This window comes from Chiroxiphia lanceolata, chromosome 6, assembly GCF_009829145.1.
Source record: "Chiroxiphia lanceolata isolate bChiLan1 chromosome 6, bChiLan1.pri, whole genome shotgun sequence".
Classification (NCBI taxonomy): Eukaryota; Metazoa; Chordata; class Aves; order Passeriformes; family Pipridae; genus Chiroxiphia; species Chiroxiphia lanceolata.
In genome coordinates, this window is record NC_045642.1 from 8,087,152 (window position 1) to 8,105,279 (window position 18,128).

The 18,128-nt window shown below is 40.8% G+C and overlaps 1 protein-coding gene and 1 long non-coding RNA gene across 2 annotated transcripts in view; one reads left to right on the plus strand and one right to left on the minus strand.

Moving 5' to 3' along the window:
- Positions 1-1,235, minus strand: part of LOC116788121 — a 51,059-nt gene extending 49,824 nt beyond the window's left edge. The window contains exon 1 of the long non-coding RNA XR_004357547.1: positions 294-1,235. This is a non-coding gene — a long non-coding RNA (uncharacterized LOC116788121). The remainder of the gene's footprint in view (positions 1-293) is intronic.
- Positions 1,236-1,292: 57 nt separating this feature from the next.
- On the plus strand, positions 1,293-18,065 carry EIF3M (eukaryotic translation initiation factor 3 subunit M). Its single transcript, XM_032690540.1, has 11 exons — positions 1,293-1,424; positions 3,265-3,397; positions 4,814-4,952; positions 5,349-5,472; positions 6,444-6,538; positions 11,440-11,523; positions 12,867-12,966; positions 13,385-13,466; positions 16,592-16,735; positions 17,294-17,354; positions 17,782-18,065. The coding sequence occupies exons 1-11, from the start codon at positions 1,383-1,385 to the stop codon at positions 17,900-17,902; spliced, it is 1,125 nt and encodes a 374-aa protein (XP_032546431.1). The 5' UTR covers positions 1,293-1,382; the 3' UTR covers positions 17,903-18,065.
- Positions 18,066-18,128: the final 63 nt, after the last annotated feature.

Sequence of the window (18,128 nt, forward strand, 5' to 3'; positions counted from 1 at the left end):
CATGTCAACGTTGATACAAACGTGAAAAGGTCAGAGTACAGAGCCAAGAGATGCAAAGGCTGTCCTTTGCATATTCCCCCCAACCTCAATGTGGCTTTTATATCCCTCAGAGTAGGGATTTTATATCCCTACAAATTGCCCGTCAACTCCACAGCAGAATTAATTCTTTTCAGCTTTTGCAGAAGGGATGGAACTCCCACCCACCAGCAGTGGGATGAAGATTTTCATAGGGAATTTCCAGGACCACAAAAATACTTTTCAAGCACAGCAGTGGAATCCTTTTAAATACATACCTTGTTTTCATTATCAGTTGCTAGTTCTTTCTAGTTACCTTCCAATATATTGGCAAACCTCTCTGAAAAGTCCAAGGCTGTCATTGATACTCGATGAGTCTCTGAAGTTCTAAATATAAACCACTGAGAACACCAAGTATTGTGCTTAAGGTCCCTTTTTAGTTGTGTTTCCATATTTATATCTCAAATCTCACTGGTAAAACTGGGGCTGAGTGTTTCATTGACAGCAGAGCAATCTCTGTTTGCTAAATAGAGGCAACACACCAGGAAGGCACTGAGAGGTGTGACCAACAACCTGGAAGGAGGTGGCAGTGAGGTGGATGTCTGCCTCTTCTCCCAGGTAACAGGGGGCAGGACAAGAGGAATCAGCCTCAAGTTGCACCAGGGCAGGTTTAGATTGGATATTAGGAAACACTTCTTCACTGAAAGGGCGGTCAGGTACTGGAATGGGAAGTGGTGGAGTCACCATCACTGGAAATGTCCCAAAAAACACCTGCATGTGGCGCCTGGGGACACGGTTCAGCAGTAAACACGGCAGTGCTGGGTCACTGCTTGGTCATGGTGATCTTGGATCCGACCTTAGCGATTTTATAATTTTCTTTGTTTTCGTTTTAGCCTTTGCAACATGGAGAAAGTCAACCTATGTTCGTGGGGGTCTTCCTGAGCCGAACGGGAAATTTCTTTAGGGAGAACACACGTGCAACCACACCGGCAACACCGAACGACGACGGCTCGCCACTCTTAAACTGCAGTGCGAGCTCAGGGACTGAGACAAAGTAAGGATCAGGGGACCGGCAACTGGTCTGACCACCTTTCACTCCCGACACGCCTAAACGAAGTGTGTTATTCATCCCGTCCCAGAAAAAATCACTAGGAACGCACTTAAACTGTTAAAGGGGGAAGGGGGCAGTGGGTGCCGCGGCTGGGCCGCAGCAACCCGACGTTCAGACTCCGCCCGGGCCGGGCCGGGCTGTGGGACGGCGCTGGGATGGCGGCCCCGCCCGCCGGCGGCGGGAAGCGGAAGGGGAGCCGGGCGGGCGCGGCGGCGGAAGCCGATCCGCCTTTCCGGAGCGCGGCGTGCTCGGAGCCATGAGCGTCCCGGCCTTCATCGACATCACCGAGGAGGATCAGGTCAGCGCCCGCACCGCGGCAAAGGCTGCGCCGGGCCGGGGGGGCCGCGCCGGGCCGGGGGGCGGCGGCGGCGGCGGCGGCGGGAGCTGCCCCGCCGGGGCCGCGGGCGCCCCGTGGGCTCCTCCGGGCTCTTCCCCACCGAGATCAAACGGGTGATTTAGAGACACTGAACGTAATTGCTGTGTTTGCTGCTCCCTCTTCAGTGCTCGTCACGTCGCTTTCAGCCCTCCCACCCCTGCTTTTTATTTAGGAGAAGGCGGTTCGCGTATGGGCGTTACTTGCGCGCCTTGGTTTTGCGGGATTCTCGGTGCTACAGGCGTGGGAACCGGGAGTTTTGTCTTTGGGCTGCTGCTTTGTTGTGACCTTGGAGTTTCGGGTTTGTTGATGCCAGTGTCTTTGAGGTGGTGTATATACACACAGCTGGAAATCTGCAAGAAATGCACACACAGCCTTCATCCACTTTTCATAGAATCGTAGAATCAGCTGGGTTGGAAGGGACCTCCGAGATCAAGTCCAGCCCTTGATCCAACACTGCTGCAGTTACTAGACCATGGCACTAAGTACCACATCCAGTCTCTTTTTAAAAATCTCCAGAGATGGAGAATCCACCACTTCCCTGGGCAGCCCATTCCAATGTCTGACCACCCTCTCTGTAAAGAAATTCTTTCTAATATCTAACCTAAACTTCCCCTGGCACAACTTGAGACCACGCTCTCTTGTCTTGCTGATAGTTGCCTGGGAAAAGAGACCAACCCTCACCTGGCTCCAACCTCCTTTCAGGTAGTTGTAGAGAGTGATGAGGTCTCCCCTGAGCCTCCTCCAGGCTGAACAGCCCCAGCTCCCTCAGCCTCTCCTCATAATGGTACAGCTCTATCAAGTCATTGATTTGAAGCATCCTCGGTGCAGCAAAGGGTCCCAGAGCATTAATTTAGCTGTGCCTGATGGTTCTGTAATGGTTTGGCTTTGAACTGGATGTAAATGACACTTGTGGTCATCACAGCAGCATCCTGGTCAGAGGTGCCCTGTGCTAAAAGTTTGTGTGGCCTCACACAAAACAAACTGTTGTTTTTAAGGGTTATGGTTTTGCTGCTGAAACTGTGGATTGTGAAGTTAATGCGAAGGCATGTCGCTGAGGAAAAGGTGTTCTCTTAGTGCAGGTTTAAATCCTAACAGTGTAAGGCAGGTTGTAGCATTATAAGACCAGGTTGGAGGGGACTCTGAGCAACCTGGTCTGGTGGAAGGTTCCCTGTCCATGGCAGCGAGGTTGGAATGAGATGATCTTTAAGGCCCTTTCCAACCCAAACCATTCTGTGATAAATTGGAAACTGTCTTTAAAGTTGTGTGAAGACTGTAAGTTCTGCTCTCTCTAATATTTATACCCTTTTTCTGGTTTATACCTCCCATTTCTAGTGAAGAAGCAACTAAGGGGTTTTACTGTTTAAAGTTTTCAAAGGGAGTAAAAGATAACAAAAATTCGTAAGAAAGCATCTTTATCATAGAAATTTACTAGGCCTGCTGTGCAGGAACCAGTTGTACGTGGCATCTTCTCGCTGTAAGAAAGTCCAACAGTTGTGTGACCTATTCAGTCACTGACAAACCAGCTCTAGCAAGTGCTACAATCTGGCACCAAATTGTTCTGTGGGTTCTACCCTAAAGTGAAGGAGAGGGAGTGTTGTAGGGTACAGGGTGGCAGGGAGCAGTGAGAGGAAGTGTGAGTGAGTGCTGGGGGCAGAGGAGTAGTTGCATAACAAAAATCTGCATGAAATTTAATTGCTTCAACCTTGCTGTTCACAAAACAACTGTTTTGTTTTGTATTGTCTGTCTTTTTTTTTTTTTTAAGGCTGCAGAACTGCGAGCTTACCTGAAATCCAAAGGAGCAGAAATCTCTGAAGAAAACGCTGAAGGTGGACTCCACGTGGACTTGGCACAGATCATTGAAGTGTGTGATGTGTGCCTGAAAGAGGATGACAAAGGTTTGCACCTTTGAGGCTTGTTGGTTTTGCTGAACATCACCACAAACGCTTTCAAACACTAACAGCTGGCAGAGTTTAGAAGTGTGTAGCATGTGTTAATACACAAGCCATCTACCTTCATGAAACTGGAACTGCTTATTTCCATCATTACCATGGAAAATTTGCATGTACTCTGCCCCTCCCTTCTCCAAACATCCAGAGCCCTTTGAAGAAAGTCAGAAGTGGAGCTCAACTGTACCTTGTATGCCTGAGGGCATAGCAAGGTTTATGTAAAACAGGGTTTTCTCTCTGGAAAAGAAAAAGTATTGTAAAAATAAGACTCACTGTCAAATAGTGGCTGTGATGCTGCAGATCAAGAAAAATTAAAGTAACAACAAAAATTAGGCCTGGGTATCTGTAAATAGAAGTTTTAAGTCCTAAACATGAAATGATTATTATTGTCTGAAGCACTATGATTTTTCAATAGTCAGTAACTCTTTGAGTTGGGGCTGTAGATCCTTAGAAACTGCACTAATATTTCTTAATTACACTGATAATGCTGCAGTGGCCTTTGGTGATCTTCCTGTGCCTGCTGTGCTCTGTACCAATATGCAAATTCCATCTAAAACTTTTACATGTAAAAAATCAACGGCTAGTATGAGTAATATATGTTGTTTGAAAGAATGCTTGGTTTATCTAAGAAGGATAACTTGAGGTTATTTTTTTATGTTGCTTTTTACTGTAGGCAAATGAGTAGGAAATACTGGAGCAGCTTATTGCTCTGCTTTTTGATGCTCAGATATTTTGAGGAATAAATATTTTCCATGTGTAATGAATTTTGTTCTTAGCCTTTGTGTGACTGATATTTGGGCAGACTGAAAAGGAAACACAAGACTTATCTGGTTCTGTTTGGGAAGGATGGAACACTGCACCTAAAAAGGAGCCAGGGAGTATTTTGAATATGCTTCATTCTTCCTGTGGGCGTTTTCCCTGTGGTCTGGGAATCCCTTCTGCTGGTGGAATGTTTTACTGTAGTTGAGCACTAGGTGTTAGTATTTTCACTGTAGAGCTCTGGGCAGTTTTCTGGATGTGCAGGAGGAAGCCACTGTTTTTAAGACCAAAACCTGAAGCTCCTCTGATTTCTTTTATGTGTAAACAGAATTCAGAGCAAGTGTGATATCAAATACCACATTCAGTGTTGACCTTAGAGTGGTAATTCTTATATGGAGATGTGTTGGTCTAAGACCACCTGAGCCAAATCTCTGGTACATTCTAATGAATATCCAGGTTGGTTATCTTGGCATTTTCTCTCTTTTACAGTTCTTGCTGTTGGAAAATCATCATTCATAGCAGAAGTAACTCTCCAGCAGTAGGTAGCTACTGATGATAAAACTGTTGCTTGCAGTTTTCAGCAGCTCTCTGTTTTGGTTTATGCAGATGTTGAGAGTGTGATGAACAGTGTAGTCTCTTTGCTTCTTATCCTGGAACCTGACAAACAAGAGGCACTGATTGAAAACCTGTGTGAGAAGTTAGTAAAATTTCGAGAAGGAGAGCGCCCATCTCTTAGACTGCAGCTGTAAGTATTGTACAGAGGAAAGCGGGACAGTAGTACCTTGCAAAGCAATTGTGCTTCTAAAGAGGAAGGATTATCTTGTATATCTTTAAATCAAAGTGTGGGGTGGCTGTCTCTCTGTTGCAGGAAGCACTCTTTTTACCTTCTTTATCATAAAATAGAAGTACCAATGGATAGGTTTTTTCCCTTGGGTATTAGAAAATTAAAATGCATGTTTTTCACCTTCTTGGCTGAAAGCAATTACAAACCTGGAAGCTGTTACAATTCATCAGGATTGTAAGGTGCAGCCAGGTGTGCTTTGTCTGTACTAGCATGTGTCTTAATGGGACCATTTACCTGCAGTGCAGTGATGTTTTTTGAAACCTCTTTTAACTCCGTTTTTCCTTGTCTGCGGTGTAGCCTGAGCAACCTCTTCCATGGCATGGACAAGAACACTCCTGTGAGGTACACAGTGTACTGCAGCCTTCTGAAAGTGGCCTCGTCCTGTGGTGCCATCCAGTACATTCCAACTGAACTAGATCAGGTAATTCTTGTGGCACTTCGAGTTGAGGCCTTAACCGAGTTGCACCTCACTGAACGTTAGTCAGAGCTGATACAGACTGTCTCTGTTACACACTGCCAGAGCCAAGTGATGTTACCAGGAAGCTGATTAGGGGAAATGCAACGCCTCTCCTATGAGGAAAGAATGAGAGAATTGGGGTTGTTCAGCCTGGAGAAGAGAAGGCTGTGGGGTGCCCTTGTTGCGGCCTTCTGCTTTAAAGAGGGCTTATTAAAAAGAGGGAGGATGACTTTTGATGTGGGCAAATAGTGATGGTTTTAAACTAAAAGAGGAGAGATTAAGATTTTAGATGTTAAGAATAAATTCTCGACTGTGAGGGTAGTGAAGCACTGAACAGGTTGCCCAGAAAAGCTGTGGATACCCCATCCCTGGAGGTGTTCCAAGGCCAGGCTGGATGGGGCTCTGAGCAACATAATCTAGTGGGTGGCATTCCTGCCTGTGGCAGGGGTTTGGAATTGGATGATCTTTCAGGTTCTTTCCAACCCAAACCATTCTATGATTCTAAATAAGAAACACAGAATACAGAATTTATCTTTTAAAGGCCTGTCTACAGAATCGAAGTGAAGTTGCTGTTTATTCCTCATTTCTGGTGCTGATCGTAGTTAGGTGTGTCTGTTTGATTCCTGTGATACAAATCAAAGTGAGAAGCTTTGATCAGGAGTGAGCAATCAAGTTCTCGTCTCTTGCTCTGCAGTCAACGTGTATGAGAATCACTCATCCTTATTTAGGAAGTAACATGGAGAGCACAGACTTTTGGCCTCTCACAGGAAAACTTCCAGGTTCTGCATGAAGAGCCTGAGACTCAGAGAACCTAAAAGAGAAGTCTCTGTGCAAGATGTTTTCAATCCTTTTCTAGTAGGGAGAAAATTAAAAATATTAACAGTGTTATTTTAGTCTTTTCCCCAATGCTTCTTTTTCATTTGTATTCTACCTAGGTCCGAAAATGGATTTCTGACTGGAATCTGGCCACAGAGAAAAAGCATACTCTGCTGAGACTGCTCTATGATGTCCTAGTAGACTGCAAGAAAAGGTATAAAAGACAAATCATAGATACTAGATAACTGTGTATTATAAGTTGATGTACTATAGGTGATCTATAAGGGAAGTGTTTCTCACAGCACTTTTAAAATTAACCTTTACTGATAATTCAGTCCAAATATACTTGGGTGGGTTTTTTTTGGTGTTTTTAAGCAGTCTTAATTTAAACCAATATTCCCAAGAAAATTAAAGTTAGTAGGCAATTAGCTGCAATCTACAAACTCACGAAATAACACTATTCCTTGGGGGTTTTTGGGGGGGGTTTTTTTGGTGTTTTTAAGCAGTCCTTTATTAAACTAGTATTCCCAAGAAAATTAAAGTTAGTAGGCAATTAGCTGCAAACTACAGACTCACAAAATAACACTGTTCCCTTCTATAAATACTAATCTTAGAGCATTGTAGCATAATGCCAAGTTTATTATTTAATTGCACTTCTGACATTTTAGTGCATGGTAGTGCTATCTCTTACTTAATGATGTGGGGAGGCTTATCAATCACAGCAAACAGAATCAGTCTTTTTATGTAAACATTACCTTTAGGACAGAGCTTTCCACTAGTCATGGAAATTAATGTCCACAGAATACCTGCTTGGCCATTTTGAATTATTATCCTGGATCATCTTTGATCTAACAAACTTGGCAGACCACTGTCTTCTGGCATGTAAAGTAATCCTGTATGTATCATGCCTGTAAATTAATGCAAGCCTTAAGTGAGAGCTGTCATCAGTTTATCTTACAGATGTGATAAGTGTATTGACTGCTTTGGCCAGGGCTGCACACATGGGCTGGGATCCAGTAGTGTCAGCATGTAGTTCCACAACAGTTGGAGCCTATCTAAACTGTCCCTGTAGTTTGGGATGGGGATGTGGTGTGTGTGTTGCTCCCCCCTGCCCTTCCCTTTCAGTTTTCTGAGTTACTTTTCTGAGGTTATTTCGATGTTTGTAGTGAGGCAGCACCAGGACCTCTCCACTGCTGGCTCACACTGGTACCAGAACTGGGCTTGCATTTCCTACATTTGCATAACCTTGTGCTGCTGCAGAAGGAAGGGGTTCTGTCCTGTCCCCCTGTTCCTGCCTGTCCCCTCCTGCTGCCAGTAGCTGTGTTTGTGCTGGTGTAGCATCTGTGTGACCGCACAGCGGGTTGGGCTGGGGACATGACCTTGCTAGGGGTTAGAAAAGGCAAGTGTGAAGCTGTCACAGGTGGAGAAGGGTTCCTTCTGTCAGACAAGTTGGCTTATTCTGGCCTGCTGAAATTAGCCTGGAAATGCTGCATCAGCACAGCAGGATCATCTTTAACTAACCTCAGTTTAGGGGTGATTAATCCTCACGGAGTGGTTACACTGTCAGCTGCATTACTGTGAATTCCTGTTGGTAATGTTAAAATGCTCTTGCATGGATGGAACTGTATGGCAGATCTCAGATGGCCAAAATAAACTCAGAAATGTTAATCACAGATCTCAGCCACGGCTTGGTGCTTACTTTGTTTCAGAAATATTACACTGATAATGCTCCTACTCTTTTAAACACTTCTCATTCTGTTGATTTATTGTGAGGTTTTAACTGGTTTAACTCCCATAACCAAGAGCTAACTATTTTTAGCTAGTCTTGCTATCAAATCAGTGGATTAAACTTGTAGGTTTTGTTTCCACTGCTGCCTTGTAACCTTGCTACTAAATGGTTTTTGCTCACCAATCATAGGTGATATTTTTAAGTTAGGCATTAAAACCTTCCTCAAACCCTGTAAGATATTACTCCCTCACTCCATGTCCTTACCATCAGTTGCAGCAAGCTGTGCACTGAACAGAGCAGTGTTTCAGAGCGCTTGCTCTTCTCTCCAGAAAAGAAAACAAGAAGTGGCACCCTGGCACCTTTGACCTGGTTCACTCTCCTGGATCAGTGGGCAGTGTTTGCAATAGTATGGGAAACTCACAGCAGCATTCCAGCTGTAGCACTCAGGAATGTTGCTCTATCTAGCAGTATGGGAAGATAAGTGGGAACTGAAAAATAAGAAATAAAAATCATACCTCGGTTATCACCTTGATTTTATAATCAAGGGAAAATAACTGCGTTATTGAATACAAATGAATTTTTTTGTTTGTTTATGTTTAAACTTTGCTCAGTATGGCAAAGAGATGGTTTTTCATAGCTGATAAACTATCTCCCAGTGGATAAGTTGGTAGTTTATAGATGGGTATGTGGTATCCTTCTTCCTGTGGTGTCTAGTGAAAGCTTGTTGTATCAAATCTTTTCCAGCCAGCCTGATGCAGCTTCCAGCTGGTCTCTGCCTTTGACCTGGCAGGATTCAGAGCAGCATTAGTCCTGCCCAAGTAAAATTCAAACAGGTCTGGCAAGTCTGGTTATTCATACCTGTAGCAAAAAGCTCAGCATGTCAGGCACCTGCAAAGTAATTGTTTCATTTAATTTTAGTTCTGTTTAATATCAGGTAATGTAGTGGGACTCCAACATCCTACTACGTCTCTGAATGTTTTGTTGTGGGGTTTTTTTCCTTCCTTTTATCTCCCATCACTCTTTAATTCTCACTGGCTTTTTGTCAAGTTATGCATCTAGATGGCAAATGGAGCCAAGAGCACTTTTGTAAGTGCTAGAAAAAATGTTCACATTTGCATGTTAGGTGAAACACATTTAGCAATGAGCTTTTAGTAGAATAGTGATCTGTATTAGTCCTTATTTATGGTAGTAACCTGACACTGAATAGAATGAATAAGGCTAAAGGCCTGCCATATTTGCTGAGGCTCACAAAAATTTAGCACAGGAAGTTTGGGAGTGATTGTCTTGTAGCCTTCTGATGTTTCCTAGAGATGCAAGTGAAAGACTCCACTGCTTCCCCACTTCAAAAAAAAAAAAAAGGAGGGGGTTGCAAATATGATTTTAAATTAGTTAAGTGATAGTTTTCAATTTTTGCTCCTAAGGGGAAGATTAGGAGAGGAAAAGCTCCAGAAAACTGAAACATAGGCCTGAAGTGAACTAGAACGACTACTGGAAGCTTCTTTTAAATAAAGAGTTGTGGATTGTTAGGTTGAATAACACGTGAGCTGAGATTCTTTGTTTAAATATCTATACAATGTCTGTATTAGACTGGTCCTTTGTCTCCACTAGAACATCTAGGGTTGATTTCACCAGTGCTAAAATCATAGTCTGGCATAGGCTTACTTATATGGAAATGCTTCTCTCATATGTAAAGCTGTCTAAGTGATTTTTTTTTTTTCACTGATATAGAGCTGTCAATTCCTCTACATCAGTACTGGCTGCCACGACAAAACACAAGCTGACCTCTTGCTGGAGTTTTAAAACAAATGTTTCATTCAAGCTTACGTCTCTGAGCGTGGTTCTGGAATGTTCTGGGACCTATAGAAAATTCCCCTGCCTTGGGCACAAACTGTCGTCATTCAGTGGACATTCAGGTTTTATAGTGCTCATGATGTGTTAATATTTGTACTGTACATCTCTGAGACCTGGTAAATTCTCTAAGAGAACAAACCTCTCCCTAGAGAGTGGTTGTCAGACAGCAGTATGGTGAGATTTGAAATAAATACCCCTATAAAGATAATGTTATTGTACTGCAAAAACCATTCAGACCTGTGCTGCTGTATGGGTTAAACCTCTGTCACAGCACAGAACATATTGGGTGTGTTGTGTTTTTGTGCTCCTTCTCTTTGTAGTTTATGCCATTAACTTAAGTAATTAAAGTGAATTGAAAAACTTTACTCTTGCAGTTTGTTTTAAGGAAAACTGTGTATGCTTTTAGACCAGGTGGGAAAAATTTGCTGTGTCTGCAAATGGCTACTTTGAGGGGAAGAGCTTCACTTTACACTGCAACTCTAAGGAGTAATATCCAGCCTTCCCCCACTGAGAAAGTACCTCTTAGGAAGGCAGTCTGTCTGTGTGTCTGTGCATGGAGACTTCTGCAAAGAAGTTCTGAGTTGGGTTGTGCTCTCAAAACCAATGGAGTTTTGGTCGTATCCACGTCCACACCCTGTCTTGTTCAAAGGAGGTAGTGACACGGCATCAGCAAAATCTGTTCTCTCTAAGAAGAACTGACACAGCCTTCCATTGTAAGAGTTAACAAGAATTCCATGAGAAATAGGATATAGCTCTGTGTGTGTATACACACAGCCCGTAGATTGTGTACGTTTTTTGCTGAAAATTTTGTAAAAAGCATCAGCAATTGCTGACCTCGTTAGTGGTAAATAAATCAAACTCTGTTAAATGACACTATAACGGTCTCAGAGCTGGTTTGCAGTAACGTTGATGTTGTTTACCAAATAATCTGGGTAGACAAGGCTGAGAATGAGTTGTTTTTCCAAAGTCAGTCTGCCAGAGCAGTGTTGGAAGCTGTTTGCTTCCCAGCAGCCTGAACCAGTTTAATTGCTGGCTGTGTAATCGTGTCACTAAAATGAGCAGCTCCACTCTGAATACTTGAAGAGAGATTCTGTGAAAGAAGAAAGCAGCTCTTATACAGTCATTTTCCTGACCATAAATATTCCTTAAGATGTGCCATTTTACATTTGAAATAAACTTTGCAGCGCTACTTATTCTGCAATGATTAAATCCAGATGTGCATAAGAGGAGCATTCTAGTGAACCATATAAAGCTGTTCCTAGCTCAGAAAGCTTTTTCCATAACCAGCAGGTAATTTATCAATTTAAGAGAATGAAATGAAGGGTGAAGATAAACATTTTGTAGAACAAGAATTGAAAGAATACATCTAGTTAATTTGTTCTCTCCACTGGAATCAAAATGAATCATTACATCTTTTTCAAGTGTAATTTAATTTGACCTATAACATCATAATGGAATTATTTAAATATTTGAGTGTCTCGTTTGAACTATTTTTTCAGCAATCTTGAGGTAACTTTATTTTTTTTTTCCTATAGTGACACTGCAGCAAAAGTAATGGTGGAGCTACTGGGAAGTTACACAGAGGACAATGCTTCCCAGGCTAGAGTTGATGCTCACAGGTAATACTGACCTCCCAGTTTCCTTAAAAGTAGTTTTTTTCTCAACTGACAAACTATTTTGATTGCCTGAATAGCCTGGCAGGCAAAGGCCCTGCCCCAGCCTCTGTTCTGTAGCACTGCTGACTCAATTAAGAGTTTCCCTGTGCAGTCTGCAGCAGGTTTGGTTGGTTGTGGGCAGAGCCAGGTTTACTGCAGTGTCCAAGTGCACAGGAGCATTTCTGGTCACTGCTGAGAGAGATCAGCCTTGGGTAAGGACTTTGTTTACATCAACTGTGCAATCAAAATTTGAACTGGTATTGTTTATTTCATTTTTTTTTTTACTTACTGTGTGTTTTAGTATCTAAACTTGAGTTTTCTTTTCAAATAGAACTTTCTGTTGGAAAGACATTCTTGCTCTCTTCTCTGTGGGCAAGTACGAAGGATGTGATCTGCACAGAAATAAACTTACTTGTTGGACAAGCTGTACTAAATTGATTCAGAACTTTAATTTCCCCGCTGGCTAAAATGAGTAAAAGCTTGTATTTTGATGTTCTATCAATCATGATTTTTCTTAGGGATTAGTTTTTTAATAAGCTGTGTAGCTCTGCCAGGCGTGTACAACTAGTAGTTCTCAAGGGAGTTGTTTATCCTTAACCATGGAGGAAAATCAGGATGACTCCTTTTGAAAATTTGGGTGTCTGTGCATAAGTGAGAACTTCACTGGGTCCCCTACAGTGACCTGGGGCTGTCCCATCTGAAGGGACACGTGTGCCCAGAGCTGGTGTCGTAGATTCTCCTTGGGTTCTCCTGATGTTCCATGTGTGGAAGGGCTGTGGGCTGGGCCATCAGGAGTGGAGCACCGAGGCCTCTGATGTGCTGCTGACAAAAGCTTTCATCTGGCATCCTAGAAACACACAGGGCTGTTTGTAGGCTGGAGCTGCAACTAATAAATCATAGGCCTTGCACTGTGTGGTGTTGGGGTTTTCTCTGCTTTGTGTCACATATTCAAGTATAATTAATCTTCCTAAACAACTTAATTCTATGAAATTTTTGGAGGACAGTAAAAATACCTCTAGGAGTGAAAGCTGGGCTGGAAGTAAATGCATAGATGGAAGCAGTAGAGTGAATCTGTGGTGTTACCACCTGGCACATTTCATTTGTGGGCAAATTACTTAATGCTTTCTGTTCCTTGCTTTTTTCCTTCTATAAAACAAAGATTAAAATTGGTATGTGACATGTCTTACTTTAAGACCAATTGAAAACCCTTGGGTGTTTCCTAGAAAGCAAGGAACAACAAATTGAGTTGCACTTAGTCATAAGAATGTGTATTGCTGTAAAAGTAACCATTTTCCTTTTCTAATTAGATGTATTGTACGAGCATTGAAGGATCCAAATACCTTTCTCTTTGATCATCTTCTTGCCTTAAAACCAGTCAAATTTTTGGAAGGGGAACTCATTCACGATGTAAGTAACTTTGTTTTGAGCAAGATGGTTTTATACCTGTAGAGTGCTTTGTTTTATTAGTGTCTTTTGAAATCCATTGGGATAGTTATCTTTGTCAGTAACCCTGAGCTGCCATGTGCTATTTCTTTTAATGTCTTCAGAATTTAAAAAAATTGCATGTGAATGTTTCCTTTCAAAGTTTCAGAGACTCATTTACAAGTCCTGCCCTCACATGAGTTCTGTACAAAATCTGCCTTTCAAGTCTGAGAAAAGGAAGTAAGCTCAGCACAGGTTGTCCACAGCTACTGGAGACAGAATTTTAGCTCTAGACAGTTTATTCTTGTGTTCAATTACCAATAGTTTATATCTGTCCAGCCTGTAGGAAGGGAAACTAAGATAAATATTTAAACTGTTCTTCTATTTGTTTTCCATCTTCTAGCTTTTGACAATTTTTGTAAGTGCTAAACTAGCATCCTATGTCAAGTTTTATCAGAACAACAAAGACTTCATTGACTCCCTTGGTAAGTTTTCAGATCATTACATTTCTGACTATTTATGTGGCTTAAGATATGGAAGCCACAGAGTGCTTCACTTTGAGCCCATCTATTGAAGCCAAGGAAATGTAATAGGAATTTGTAAGAATGGATTAGAGTTTGTAGACTGTAATCTCTGCTAGATCATAATTGGACCATCTAACTGTGGTTTGTTCTACTAAACCAAGCTGGTTTATGGGTTTGGAAGAGAACTGTGCTTCTACCCACTGTTTTTTCTCTTAAAGCTTTCAGGAGGGGAGTTCTAATGCATTGATACTCTGTGCTAGGCCTGAGTTCACAACATTATTGAGTAAACCACCAGCTTGTTGTATAAATCCCCTAATTTTTTTTTTATGATGAATAACTTTATATAACAAGAAATACTTCTGCTGAACAGTGAGCTAAAACATGCAAATTGTGTGTGTGTGTGTGTGTGTGTGTCTGCATGTGCTGATGCATTAGACCTGGCAAGCCACAGTCTGTCCCAGTTAATTTGTTTCATCACATGAAGCAATGTGATGGAATGTTAATGTCAGCACCCTCTTTATTTACACACTGTGGAAAAAAGGAGTAGTAATTAACACTTTGACACTCCCCCGTTGATGTGTAATTGACTGTTTCAAAGGAGCACTGGTTCATAAGCTATTGCATGCATTAAAATTACGGTTTTTATATTCCAGCTTTTTAGGACAGGGGTCAGTGACAATGCAGAAATTGCTCAATGATGCAGATTTTTTTATTACTGCATTAAGGTTTTGACATATTGGTAATGAATAAATGTTTCCATAAAAATACGATTTTTTTTTTTTATAATTTTGATTTTGAAATGACACTTGAGCACTGGCTGAATGCATTTGAGGAAAGGCATAGTTTTGATAAAACAGAGTTTACTGCAGCCTTTTAACACATGCATTATTTTGTTTAATGGAGTGTGATACAATTTTGAGAATAATTACCCTCCAAGGCTTAAAATGGTGGTACTTTGGGTATTAAAATGATGGAAATATCAGTGGGATTTTTGGTGGATAAAATTAGCAGCAAATTTTTGGTAGCTTGTAAATATGTATATAGGGTAAGTGTACTTTCTGTCACGTGTACTTGAACATTAGTTGTGCAGATATGTTATGCTTTTTCTCTCTCAGGGGAAAGCAGGTTTTATATTGTCATTATTTTTGTGTATTGAGATGGCTTATCTGTTAGTTATTTGCCCACAGAAGTATTTGCTGAAAATGCTGTTACACTAACATTTGAATAAATTTATGGAAGATTAACTACAGACATATGTAGCATTAATTGTATCATACACAACAGTCATGATTTCTTTTGCTTTGCCTCCCTGTTTCTGTTTCCCTCTGTGAATTCACGGTGTGTGAATTCTAAATATATCTGCGATTCACAGTATCTCAGTAAAATCCTTAAATGTCTGGGTAACTGTCTTGAAAGACAGTCTTGTCTTCCACTTGCCTTGATTTCTTACCTGCTTTATATGGTGTACTCAGAAATTCTCTGTGTCTTTGAGCAGTGGACAAGCAGAGACTCGGGGGCAGCACAGATGGTACTGCTGGGAACTGAGCGGTTCAGCCAAGCCTTTGAAAAACAAGGGCAGTTTGGTACACACAACAACACTTATTAGACAAGGCATTCAAAAATTATCTGTTCCCAAATTTTTAACCATGCTTTACAGATTTTTTTTTCCTTTTTTTAAATTACTCGCCAAGATACCAGGCTTTAAAATAAAGGGTATTTAATGATAGGATTTCAGTGGTGTAGTTGTAACCTTTCCTGGATCAGGACCAGTTACAACTGGCCCACAAAAGCCCTGCAAGCAAAGGCTCCTACAGGTGGCATCAGTTTGTTACAATTTGTTGTTTTATTAATGCTGACAACTTGGGCCAGCAGTAGCATTATCTGTGTCAACTGAATCGCCCTAACATGGCCACAGTTAATCTGGTATTATCAGCAGTCTTTTTCGGAAAGTTAATCAGCATCTCATTTGCATTTGTTAATTAGGGTTAATGTGTGCTAATTGATTTTTTGATGCTTGTAGAGTTCCATTAAACCCAGTTAGGTATAGTTGCTGGTGCTCCTCGTTCGTATGAATTATGGTGATTTTTGTTGAATCGGTGCCAAACAGGGAACCTGCATCATAATTACAGCTAATTAACACAACATGATGCCCTGCACTAATGTGCTTTCCTGTTAGTGCATGGGTGTTATAAATTCCAAACTTAAATATTTACTGAAGCAATGTGGATGTTTATAAGGTCATTCTGGAACAAAATGAGTGACATTCATTTTAAAGAAACTTCCACTGAGTCTTAGTTGGTACCTCAAGGAACTCAGGATTAAGAAATGCCTTGTTTCATCTCAGTGTCTTTTGGCCAATCTAGACTTTTTTCCAAGAAAATGGTCTCTGATTTAGATGTGCAAGCCCTTGGTCAATTCCTTGTGTTGCCATTCATGCAGCATCATGTAAAAGATGTACCCTGACTTCAGTATCTGTTCTGCTGGTTTTGGAGAGCACTTTTCTTTGCCATAGTGGATGCTATAAGCACATATGAGGCTCATGATGTTTGCTTTGCTGTGGTATAGACAGTTAATTCAGTACCAAAACACATTCTTCTGGCACCACAATGTTATGTTCCTAAACCATTACTGTGAGAGGTTTATTTTCCAGAAACTACGTGAGAGTGAGTGGTGAGGCTGAAGGAAGGTTTTGACATTACCAGCCACGTACTCTCCATTTGTTGTTGCACTGTTGTTCTTCCAGGTGATGCAACTGAAAAATTCACTTGCATGCTCACCACCTAAAATTCTCTTAAGGTGATGTTTTTACTGCTCAAAAAACCCCCTATGTGCTTCACTTTTGTAGATAATACTTTTTTACTGAAAATGACTGAGTCTTGATGAATTCACAACTAAAACAGCTATTTTAGCAAAAGACAGGAAAACGCAGGATTTGATATTTTACCTCAAAAAACCTGTTGATAAGGAAAGGCAGAATATTTATTGATGGGAAATAAATTACTGGAAGCGTTTATAGTAAAAATAACAGGAAAAACAAATTATTGATATGAACTATAATTAATTAAACCATCAACACTTTTACTCAGGCTTGCTGCACGAACACAATATGGCAAAAATGAGGCTACTTACTTTCATGGGGATGGCTGTAGAGAATAAAGAAATCTCGTTTGACACAATGCAACAGGAACTTCAGATCGGAGCTGATGATGTCGAAGCGTTCGTTATCGACGGTAAGAACTGCAGTACCACCCTTTACACACTGCTCCTGCACAACACCTCCTAGGGTCTCCTAAGCTAATGTGAAATATTCAGAAAAAATATTAATTGTTCTGTCTTTTTTACAAGATAGAGCTGCACAGCTTCCTGCTTAAAGACATGCCTAACTGCTGGGTCTTAAACAGTGTTTTTTTCTTCTCGGTGACGGGAACCGCATCTCATGTGATTCTTTACAGAACTAATAAATTGTTTGCAGGTTTAATTTGTCATCTGGTTTTGTTTGCTGTCATTAAAACAGGATGTGTTTGTAGGGGAGAGAAGTTCATAAAAACTGTACAGGATATTGCTTTAATAGACTGGCACAAAACAATGGGATTCGTGCATGACCTTCATCTTGTTACATCATTTTGCTTTTCTGCCCTACTAGGCTGTTAAAACCAACAGCAAAACATATTAAGGGAACTGCCCTCTTCTTATGCTTGTATTGATCTAATTTTGAACAGTTTTTATGAAGTTTAATACCTTTGCACTATCATGAAAACATTTCTCAAAACAGCACTGGTTTTTTGCAGCTGTAAAGACAAAGATGGTGTACTGCAAAATAGATCAGACACAGAGGAAAGTAGTTGTCAGGTAAGACTTAATTCTTCACAGCATTTTGCAGAACTTAGTGTGTTCTAATTATTTCACTTACATTTGTAGAATATTTTAACTAGGAGCCAGGTATTGTTCCTATCAGTTGCTTGTAGTTAAATAGTTGCTATTTATCATAATTTTATTAAAGCTCACACTGAATGTGATTAGCTTATTTAATGAAAGAGTCCTACTTTCCAGCACATTTCATTTAATGACCTAATAGTGACAAGAATACTAATGACTGTTGTTGCTTTAAATATTTGGGAAGGCTACAGAATTCTCTTAACTGGTAAAGGGAAGCCTTTGCTGTAGAGAAAATAAAAATTTTCCCATTTGCTTGTGAGAGTGAAGTAATGCTGTAAAAGAATTATGAGGTGAGTGTGACATCTTGTAATCATCTTCCAATTTTGTTTTACTTCTCTAGTCACAGCACACATCGGACTTTTGGAAAGCAGCAGTGGCAGCAATTGTATGACACTCTAAACACCTGGAAACAAAATTTGAATCAAGTGAAAAACAGTCTCCTCAGTCTCTCAGACACCTAAGAATTTTTTTTGACCTAGTAATAGCAGTATAGAGAAATTTTATTCAAAACTTTGACAATTTGTGAAATGTTTCTAAAAAATGTATGCAATTGGTTTAAACAAGTTAAATATTCTAAACTGCAACAGAAAAAGAAAAAGGCAATAAAACTACCATGGGAAAATATCTTCTGTTCATTTTCTTACATAATTAGCAGCAACAAACTGGCAATATTGGTTCTTTTGTTCA